General features: G+C 35.3%; 1 protein-coding gene across 1 annotated transcript; it reads right to left on the reverse strand.

The window, feature by feature from the left end:
* Positions 1 to 257: 257 nt before the first annotated feature.
* Positions 258 to 2448, reverse strand: LOC127878953 (uncharacterized). The gene is made up of 2 exons (XM_052425519.1): positions 1959 to 2448; positions 258 to 1587 (listed from the first exon to the last, which is right to left on the reverse strand). Exons 1-2 carry the CDS (start codon positions 2172 to 2174, stop codon positions 400 to 402), a joined length of 1404 nt encoding a protein of 467 aa, XP_052281479.1. The 5' UTR covers positions 2175 to 2448; the 3' UTR covers positions 258 to 399.
* Positions 2449 to 10557: the final 8109 nt, after the last annotated feature.

Raw genomic sequence — 10557 nt, forward strand, 5'->3', positions numbered from 1 at the left:
ATTACATTCTATAAAAATAGACATTTTATACTTCTGTTTAATTAAAAAACGTAATTTGCAATTAGCACGTCTTAGACCCGATTCGTTGAACTCTTACAGGCGTCCGTGAAACGTTAACGATTTCCCGAGAAATGCTGAGGGATTACAAATCTACCGTTGTGAAATATGTGATGTTAACAAATTCAAAATTAGGTATAGCGCATTTGATGAATAATTGCGTATCTCTACCAATATTTTACATTATGGCAATTTGCATAATCATGTATGTGTGGTTTATTTATGTCCGCAAAAATTGTACAACAACGTCATATCAAGAGCTAAACACTTTTGAATGTAAACATTTGTTTCATTATGTAAGGAAAGTTAATGTGAAATGTAGTCTTTGTTTATTCCGTCGTTTTAGTTGTTGTCGCAAACGCCCGTGGTGTTGTTGCAGTGCTGGTTGGTGTAGCAGCACGTGTATGAGGTATAGGGGCTGTATTCACAGCAATCTTCCCCTTCCGGGCAGGGCTTGCTGTTGCATGTGAGGGGCTGGGGTGGCGGGTTCGGGGGGTCGTAGTTGCAGAAACTTCCGCTACATTCGGTGCCGGGTTGAATGGCAGAAATGAAAAGGTCCAATGCGGAGGTTTGCTGCATCGGAGCTCCGTATGAAAAAGGGCCGCGCCAATCCGGCGAGAACACGGGGCCAGATTTGTTGAAGTACGGTGGGCCATCTTTGTACGATATATTACATTTCGTTATAGGAACTTCGTCGCACATGTTGTGCATAATATTGGATTCTATCTGAAGCTCCAGCCAACTTTGTAGGTAATCACGTTTTGTTTTGTCGTTTAGGACGTCCATGAGGTATCTTATATTCCGCACAAAAATGCCCTTATACATTAACGCATCTTCGTCGCACGTTGGAGTGCAGGATTCTACTAATATGCCTTCGGCGTCGCAAGATCTCTCGATAACTCCTATTGCCATCTTGAATGCGAGATCAGTGTAGCTCGGGTCGCTGCTTATTTTGTATAGCTCCACCATTGCCCCGATCATAACACCGGAGTTATAGGTAGGACCATACACGTTAGACGGGGTGCAGTCATAGGTCGCACCGTCCGCAACTAAATATGTTGTTTCATTTATCAGGCTGTTATTCAATATATAATGATAAATTTGCTCCATTTTGTTCTTATAATCCGTATTGTTTGTTATCCTGAACAATTTTGCGGTCAACTGCAACATCTGCGCGTTCGTGATCGTTTGCTTGGAGGCGAACGAGTTATCAAAATAAAATCCTCCCGCGCATGCGCCGCTGGTATCCCATCCGGTCCTCCAGCACCAATCAAATATATCCTTTGCGTCCTGAAGGAACATGTCGTTTCCGAGAACTTCGTATATCCGTGTGTACGCCAGGCCGTACCAGCCCATGTCATCGAAGGACGGGTAAGGTCCGTAAGCCTCTAGAAGGCTGTACAGGTCACGCTCGCCGCCATTGATGACGCTGAGATAGCGTCTGTTTGTACCATTCGTATTTGCAACGAAGTTTGTCATGGTTTCCAGCACGGCGCCGTTCTGCCAGAAACCGTCGTAACCGTTCCAGACCTGAAATGCATGAATCCGTTTGTTAAGAGCGTTCGTCACATATAATTCAAAGTTCGTATTTTGTATAACTGGTTGGTCTTTCGAAGAAAATATTTACTGATACATAATACATATACATGTGTTAATATAGTTCTCACTTTTCCTTTCATTTTGACATGATTAGAAACTGTCTACATGCAATCTGTAATAAGTTTCTTGAACAACAAAATCGGATTGTGTGCATTACAATTTCATTTCGCATGTTATTTTATTTTTTATTTTTTGGTTTAATGAACAAAACAATGTTTTTATATTTTTTGCACACCATTAGTTCAATCAAGCAGGCTCTATTTTTGAACGCCGGTAATAAGAAACTGTCACCACTTTTTTACCTGATAACTGAAGAGCCCGGCTATCGGGGACGGGAACCAGTTGGATTGATGCGCAAACTGCGTCCGACAGGCCCAGAATGCCGCCGTGTCGTTACCGTACATCTCCATGCTGCAGGTGCTGGTATCCGTATCACCGAACGCGTGAAGTGCCGTTGTGCATGCCAAGGCAATGCAGGGAACCAAAAGTGAAACTTTCAAGACGCTTATGAAATCCATAATTTGTCCTCTTATGTAAGTTTTTCTTTATTATTTCTTTATTTCTTTAATCCTGCACTATAGTGGATTATATAACATAAAGCTTTTAATCAGTATTGCAAATATGACGTTCTTATATTTTTCGCTTAGAACATTCAAACTTAGTTTGATTGAGGCAGTTCACTAGTTCAAAACACCACACTTTACCTATAGAAGAATTTATGCAACAATACACCATATATACGTTGATATAAATGCTGAGATAATATTGCAATTGAGGTCGACATACATTGTACTAGTATATGTGATCGACACGAACACTAACGATGCTGATTAGATTTAGAATATGATATCTACCGGTATCTGTTGTACGTCCGTACGGCTGGTCATTCAACCGCCTGTACGTAGTAAATGTACATTTATTTGCAAAGGTTCTTTAAGAGAGGATAATTATTGAAAAGTCATAGTTCGATACCGGTAGAAAAGGTATATTGTTTTTGATTGTTATTATGATTAATAATATGCAATGATAGAACTTGTGATTTTTAGAATTGTTTCTTGACACAGAACACATGATAACGAACAAATAGGTCGTAGGTTATACGTACAATATGCAGACCCGTCTAACTAGCGTGTGTACTTAAAAAAAAAGAATACAGTATTGTATTAAAAAGCATGAGAGCATTACCATTATGCACCATAATTAGTTAGGGTATCAAACAAGTTCACATTCAATTTGAATGGTTATACTTTACTCTGGTTTGTATTATCAGCGACTCTGGTTTGTATTATCAGCGACATCAGGAGCTACCTTATCAGTCAATCCGCCGCTGCAAAATTGTTGGTGGTCACTTAATGTATTTTAAATCACACTCGTTAATGACCAACGCCAGCCCTCTTTGACCACCGAGGGTCACTTGTTGCAGACAGTGTGACTTTCACCTGGCGAGTTCACCTTTCAGACGACATTCAACCCTGACAGGCTCTTCGTTACGTAAACGGAGAATGTGTAGGTGGTCAATTTTCGAGTGGCTAGCTTTGTTCGGTCACTTTGAACTAAATTCAAAACTAATTCGACGAATAGAAATAAATAGAAAAGAAATTGAACGTTTGCATAATGGGCTCAGTAAGATGCTGTTCTAATTATCCCGCGTTAGTTTGTTTAACGGGGGGAAGCCGCTGTGCCAGTCATTAATTGAACCATGTGCAAGTCGATTTAAGAGTCATCGAAAGGAGTTGAAGGGTGGTCATTTTCGCAACTTTTTAAAATATAATGTTAACACTTACTTGATTTCTTGTAAAGAACGATGCGGTTGTAGGTGAACAAAGTTGTTGCTGGCGCCAACAAATGTCAATTGCTGCTTTTCACAAGCTGACAGCTACTTCAGACATTAACAGCGAAAACTGCTTGAAATGTCAAAAGCACACAATAAGAACAATTAAACTACATATAATATGACATCTTTAAAGTCATAAACAATTGTTCACTGTACGAAACATGAGAGGATTTTTTATAATTAAATTATGACCGTGCATTTTTAAACACAGAATAAAATTTCATAGCGCAAAGTTTAAATATTGCAAAATATATCAGAACTGACACTTGCTTGATAGCTATGAAAAATATAGCGTAGGCACATTGAGTATTAACGATGCTCAATAAAACTATAATTTGAACCGTTTCCATTAAATTAATCACTACATAGTAACCACGTATCGAAATATGTATCTGAATGTTTGAGGTAAATACATGGTTCCTCCACCATTTTATTAAGTTTATGTCCTCGGTGTAAATATGCTGTCTTCCCTTACATCCCTCCTTTGCCTATATAGAAACCAAACAGAAATTCTGTTTTTGGTACTAGCCGTTGGGACTCGCATACCGACTGAAGCGGTACTAGCCATTGGGACTCGCATACCGGCTGAAATTGGGACTAGCCATTGGGACTCGCATACCGGCATACCGGCTGAATTGACCCGGCTGTCCATTTATAATTATACTTAACATAATTATCATCATCAAACCTTCAAACACACATCACATAATACAATCTTTCTAACAGTCATCTTACAGTGACATTCTATGTAAATTTAGCCCAATACATATATCAATTATTCAATTCAATATATAATTTCCATAATATGAAATATTGACACATTTCAATTAAAATAACATGTAAACCGTGCGAGTTCCCAAAGCTGAATGACACAAATTTCCAGAGCGCCTCTAGCGGCAAATTCATACTGAAGGGAAAGTAATTTTCGACTCATTCAATAAATTTTCAAACATCGAAAATTATATTGAGTGAGTTAAATGTCAATTGCGAAACAATTTATTGTTTAAAAATCTCGGCTGAAAAAGCGTGTCCTGTTATGACATATTTCTATCATAACACTACCTCAAATCTGCTATTGGTAAAACCAACATTCCTGACCTCTGACATATGGACACGTGCAATCCACGCGCAAAGTATACAGATACATCAAAACAATTCCAAACACGTAGTAAAATGACAGCACGAGCACGAGCGTCGAGCTTTTATGAATGGCGAACAAGTTGGCTTAAGTGTATAAACACTGTTACGAAATCAAGAACATTTAGTTACCCAATAATTTGTTAAATATACTATACTGCACATGGCTGTTCCACGTGGATGTTAATCGGGATTTTTTTATGAATTGCACACTATGTGACAATTTCTTTTCTAGACAAAAAGGCTATGCATCTTTAAACTGTGCTAGTATCGTATACACGGCCGTTAATCACGGGCGCCACCTCTTTTTGCGATGCATTTATAAATGAGCCAATTCTACTTCCGAGGTGGCGCCATGGACCGGATGTTTTGACATATTTCTAACTATTTAAAAAAAATCGGGAAATGAGGTGCGAATCAGCGGAGATTAGTTCATCCACAAATGTACAGAAAAATACAATCACAACCGATTTGGAAACGTGTGCACCTTAATAAGTTTTGTCATGGTGGAGTTTTTGAACGCAAGTTGATTACTTTTTCCTGCCTGACGAGCAAATTTCCAACCAATAAAATTGTCAAAGACAGCAAATCATTACTTTAAACATGTACAAGTTGTTTCATGCACAACACATTCGGCCTTTTGTCGATATAATAAATAAATTTGTATTTTTCCAAAAGAAATGGAGCCCATGCCAAAGAGGTGGCGCTACTGACAGGAGATGGCGCCAATGCACGTTTCAGCTGTTTTAATTTTCGTTGCTGACCGTACTTTTTGTGTGTGGTATTCCATGTTGAATGTTCGATCTTTGTTCAAAATTCGATGAAAGTGAAATATAATCGGAAAAGTAAACTCTTTATAATTATGAAGAAATATGTTTTCAAAAAGATGTTGAAGATTTCTGTCGTTCAATATACTACAAAACTGGAAAGTATCTTGAGTATTATAAAACATTTATCGATTAAAGACCGAGCTTTCCTATTTTTTGGAGATTTAAGTAGCGACCAACGATATGTTTTCGCTTAATTAAGAATTGTTCACCGCTGTTTTTAGTGAATTACGCATTTTAATTAGGAGACAAATCTCATCGTTTTAAGCAGAAGTAACACCTTTTGATTATTTAGTGAATTACCTTACTGTATAAACACATTTGTTGTAGAAGAAATATTGTGAGAATGTTGAAAATTGTGTGATTAGATTTATTAAGTCAATTATATATATATTGGGTTTATATCGCAAAATAAGTTTTATTCAGGTTGTTGCCATCTTAATCGAGTTGGTTACTAATATATTTACATCTTGTTTTTTTTTAGAATGTGTCTTCGTTCTGTACGTTGGGTTAACGTAAATACGTTTTAAAAGAACAAATAGAAAAATGAAAAGGAACATCAAATGTAATTAATGTGGTGATTCATTCATCGTGCATTGACGCCACCTCCTGTCCATAGCGCCACCTCCTTGGCGTTGGTTCAATCTAATTTGGAAAAATACAAAATTATCTATAGATCTGCAAGAAGCCATTTTTATGCATTCAGTAACAAGTATATATTGAACGCAATCGTTTGGTGTCATAAGCATATCAATCTCTGGTGGACATTTTCACGCCATATAGGCAGAAACACAACAACATCGATTTGCTTTGAAAAACTCCACAATGGCATAGGTTGCGAACGTTTGTCTCTGTACATTTGTCGATGAGATGATCTTCGCTAAATCGCCGACTTTGTCCGATTGTTAAAATAATGAGAAATATGTTAAAAAATACAACATATAAAATCTACTCTAAAAAGAATCCGTTAGTTGTTTATAATCCTAAATGACTCATTCTTTCTAAGGTAAACTTTTTTTCATTCACTATGTGGAATTTTCTGTCATAAACCAATAATTACAAAAAACTGTCAGATACAGGAATGAGAAACATTTGTGACCCTATAATATGTAGATGAAAAGCATGCCCAAGCGGTTATTGCACATGTTTTCTGATTAAACAACCCAAACACGCGTGTGTTACCCTCCAGTATGACGCCATTTAACTTTGTTCCCCACATTAATTAAACGCTGTGATACAATTTATTATAAATCAATTGCTATCTGGAAAGTGCACACACTATTTGAAAAACACAGAATTTATAATTGGATTGATTCATAGAACAGAACAGAACATTTTATTTAAGACTTGTCCAAGTCCATCGTCTTTAATACATATACATGTATAATACATTAAACAGCATGACCTAGCATTAAGTGAAAGAGTTATACGAACTTATTTGTTAAACAATACATAATCGAGGAGATATTTGGAGATGAACTGTGTTTCAATTATTAACAAAATTGAGTGCATTTCTGTAGTTTAGAGCGTCCTTAACAAACTTACAAATAATACTTATATCGGTCTTATTACATGAGGTCAAAAGTTGTGTACATTTAAATACAGAAGGTTTAACATAGTACTATTGTTTAATATACTTCTTTCTAATTACAGTATAACAATGGCATAAAATGACAAAATGGTACTCGTCCTCGATATCTCTAGAATTGCAAAAGGTAAAATATCTTTCTTCTCTAGGAATTTGTGTATAACGGCCTATTTGTATATTTAGAGGAAGTCCGTTTAATCTAAGCTTGCTCATAAATGAGCGATTACTTTTGGATAGAATATCTAAATATGGTTCATAGTAATGTGATTGTTTACAATACTTTTATAGATTAAACATAGAGCTATTTTCTATTTTAGACATAGTTTCTTGTTAAAAAGTGTCTATAATAAGGGTTTTAAATTCATTCAAAAATGTATCCTGATCGATAACGTTAGGGTTGTCAAATATATATGCAAACCCATATTCTGTTTACAATGTTCTGATATTTGCAGCCCAATTCGAATGACCGTTATAACTATCTGCAACAGATTGTGAATAAATAGTTTTAATAGTTATATTGTTTGAGGTTACAATTTTCAACCAGTATTTAATCATTCTAAAATACCTATTAATAAATAAAGGATATCGTCCTAATTTGCTATATGTGACTGCATTACAGGTATTTATTTTAACATTCAATAACCGATTACAGAACTTGAGATGCACTCTTTCAAGTTCCTATGACTTAGTATATCCCCAAACCTCACAGGAATAATTCAAAATAGGACTCACAAAGGCATCAAATAACTGACAAATTGTCTTAGGTCTTAAGTCAAATTCCTTACACTTACACAAAAGAACATTCATAGCTTTCAACGCTTTTCCAACTAAATGCTCTTGATTTAAGATAAATTTACCAGTGTAATTAAAGACTGTTCATAAGTAGTTAAAATCACTTACAACTTCTATGTTTTCCCCATTGTATGTCCAGCTTTCATTATGTAATAAGCCACCCCGTTTACGAAAAACAATGATTTTGTCTTTGAAATATTTACCTTTAGACCCCATGTGTCAATATGTATTTAAATTATTTAAATGTTGCTGTACTTCATATGGTGTTTTACCTATAATGGCCATATCATCTGCAAAGAGTAAAAGTATTAAGACAATATCATCAAGCATGAGGCCACAATTTGTATCCTTTTGCAAAAACAGCTCCAAATCTTCAACAAAGATAGAAAACAAAAAAGGTGACAATACCTCACCTTGACGTAATCCAACTGCGTATTCAAAGTAATCGGAAAAAATAGAACACAATTTAACTTGAGATTTAACATTCTGATACATATCTCTTATAATTCTTAAAAGTTTTCCACGTATTCCACTATTATACAATTTAAACCATAATCTATTTCTATAAATAGAATCAAAACATTTCATCATATCAACAAAAAACAACATATAATCTCTTATTTTCATTTATATATTTTTGAACAATAGACATAAGTACATATATTGCATCAACAGTTGATCGACCCTTACGAAATCCGAACTACGCGTCCGAAATAGTGTTATTTCCGCTACAAAATTGAAATCCGTGTTTGTTTATTATGCGGACAGGATAATTGCGTTTGTATGTGGGCAGCGTTGCAGCTGAACAGTGTTAACTGTTTAAAGTTCTTAAATCAGCAGTTCATAATCACTTTTTGATGGAAAACGTCAACAACTAGGGTTGTGACACGTACATGTTTATTTTTGCTCGCAACTCGTAGATATTTATTACGGGATGTTAAATGTATTTCGTACATCGTTAATGTAATTCGGACATTTAAAAAGGACGTCGGGAATTACAATGCTCTTTTAATTTCTTGAGTTAACTTTGACATTATCTTTGTATTTTAGTTGTAATTGTAGGATGGCGTGCCTTTGACGCGTTGACATTGTTTGGTAATAAAACCTGCGTTATACTCACTAAATGGGAGAATCTACAACATAAGGAAAGATGTCTTGTTCAAAATGGGAAAACATTCTGTACGTTCGTAAACATGAAACTACAAGGTTACATATGTACAGTGCAGCAGCACCCGATATATGAGAGGATACGAGGGTTATTTAAGGGACTTGTTCACAGTTAATCAAAAGGATAATTTTCAAAACAACCATGAAATGGATAGATTAAATGACTTACATTCAAAATAACACTCATGACAAAAAACATTTTATAAATATCGGTTTCTTGTAGGTACTGGATAATCATCAATCGGATTCGGTAAAATAATGAGAGAAATATATGCATATGTATACATGTATGTACATACACTTAACATTTCAATAGCGCGAAGGGTCTTATGGTATCATTTTAAGTGTTGCATCTATTGGTCATCAAACTACGTGTTTCTTGATATTTTTTATTGTTTTAGACAATATCTTATACCGGTTATATAGTTTTGTTGATAGAAAAGTGTATGACGTTATTAATATAATTGAATGTCAAATATGAAAAAATGGTTGTGTGTACTTGTTTACGGAAAGGTTTACATTTAGTTATTTTCTGGTGTTTCCGTTGCACATTTTAAAATGGTAATTATTAGTGTTTATTCGTTGATAAATTAATACGTGGTTAGCATTGAATACACACGTAAATTTAGCGAGGCTTCCAAAACCTTAACCACTTGCATTGTCGAGGTTTTCGTGCTGAGAAAAAAAGCGTACCAAATAAGGTTACATGTACATTCCGCTTAATAATTGTGTTTCTCCCCATGGTCTTTTTCTCAACTGTTATAAAGTCGCTTTAGCGCTTTCAGCACAGGTACACATTTTTGTCAATTGTTTACATCTCTGTGTTTGTGTCTGCAACATTTTTGGTGCAATTCATTGGGAAAAATGAGAGATGAAATTGTTGGTTGCGTTTATTACACAACTTCGACTAAACCGATTCAGTTTAAATATATAAAAACGATAGCAGATTTAAAAATATAACATAAGCTGAATGTATGCACACTATTTAAATGCCCATAAACACTCAACATTATTAAATATGTATAACAAAATTTCGAAAAATAAAGTTAAAACGTAAACAATCAATGTTCTTTTTACAGGGTGCACCCTGCTATAGCAATAGCCACAATTTCAACGCAAGATTTGGTCTGGTAACATAGATTAAACGCGATACAAAATGCTCGTTTTATTTTTTTCGTCAAAAGTTATCCATGTGAATTTCCGGCTACGATATCCGAACATTTACGAGAAAACGCGAGATTGGCTTCGGCCAGCTTCGGAAGCACGACGTATTTATCATGAATACATCGTTCTTCCGACGCTGAGCGAAGTCAGTCTCGTGTTCGCTCGTACATGTTCGGATATCGTTGCGGAAATTAACATTGAATAAATTGTCGCACAGAAAATAAAAACGAGCATTGTGTATCTCGTTTAATCTATTTGACCATACCACATCTAGCGTCGAAAAATTTTGCTATTGATATAAGGAACACTTACTTTTTATCAGTAAACTTAATTTTGAGAAATGTTTTGCGAAATATTCGATCATTTTGAGAATTAATGTTTTTTTAATCTTA

The sequence above is a fragment of the Dreissena polymorpha genome, chromosome 4 (assembly GCF_020536995.1).
Source record: "Dreissena polymorpha isolate Duluth1 chromosome 4, UMN_Dpol_1.0, whole genome shotgun sequence".
NCBI lineage: Eukaryota > Metazoa > Mollusca > Bivalvia > Myida > Dreissenidae > Dreissena > Dreissena polymorpha.

What these genes read in the sequence shown, in the direction of transcription:
- LOC127878953 (XM_052425519.1), bottom strand. Translation starts at nt 2,174, where the DNA reads ATGGATTTCATAAGCGTCTTGAAAGTTTCACTTTTGGTTCCCTGCATT. An exon ending in CCGGGCTCTTCAGTTATCAG is followed by an intron (nt 1,588 to 1,958) that starts GTAAAAAAGTGG and finishes CATGCATTTCAG; the next exon opens with GTCTGGAACGGTTACGACGG.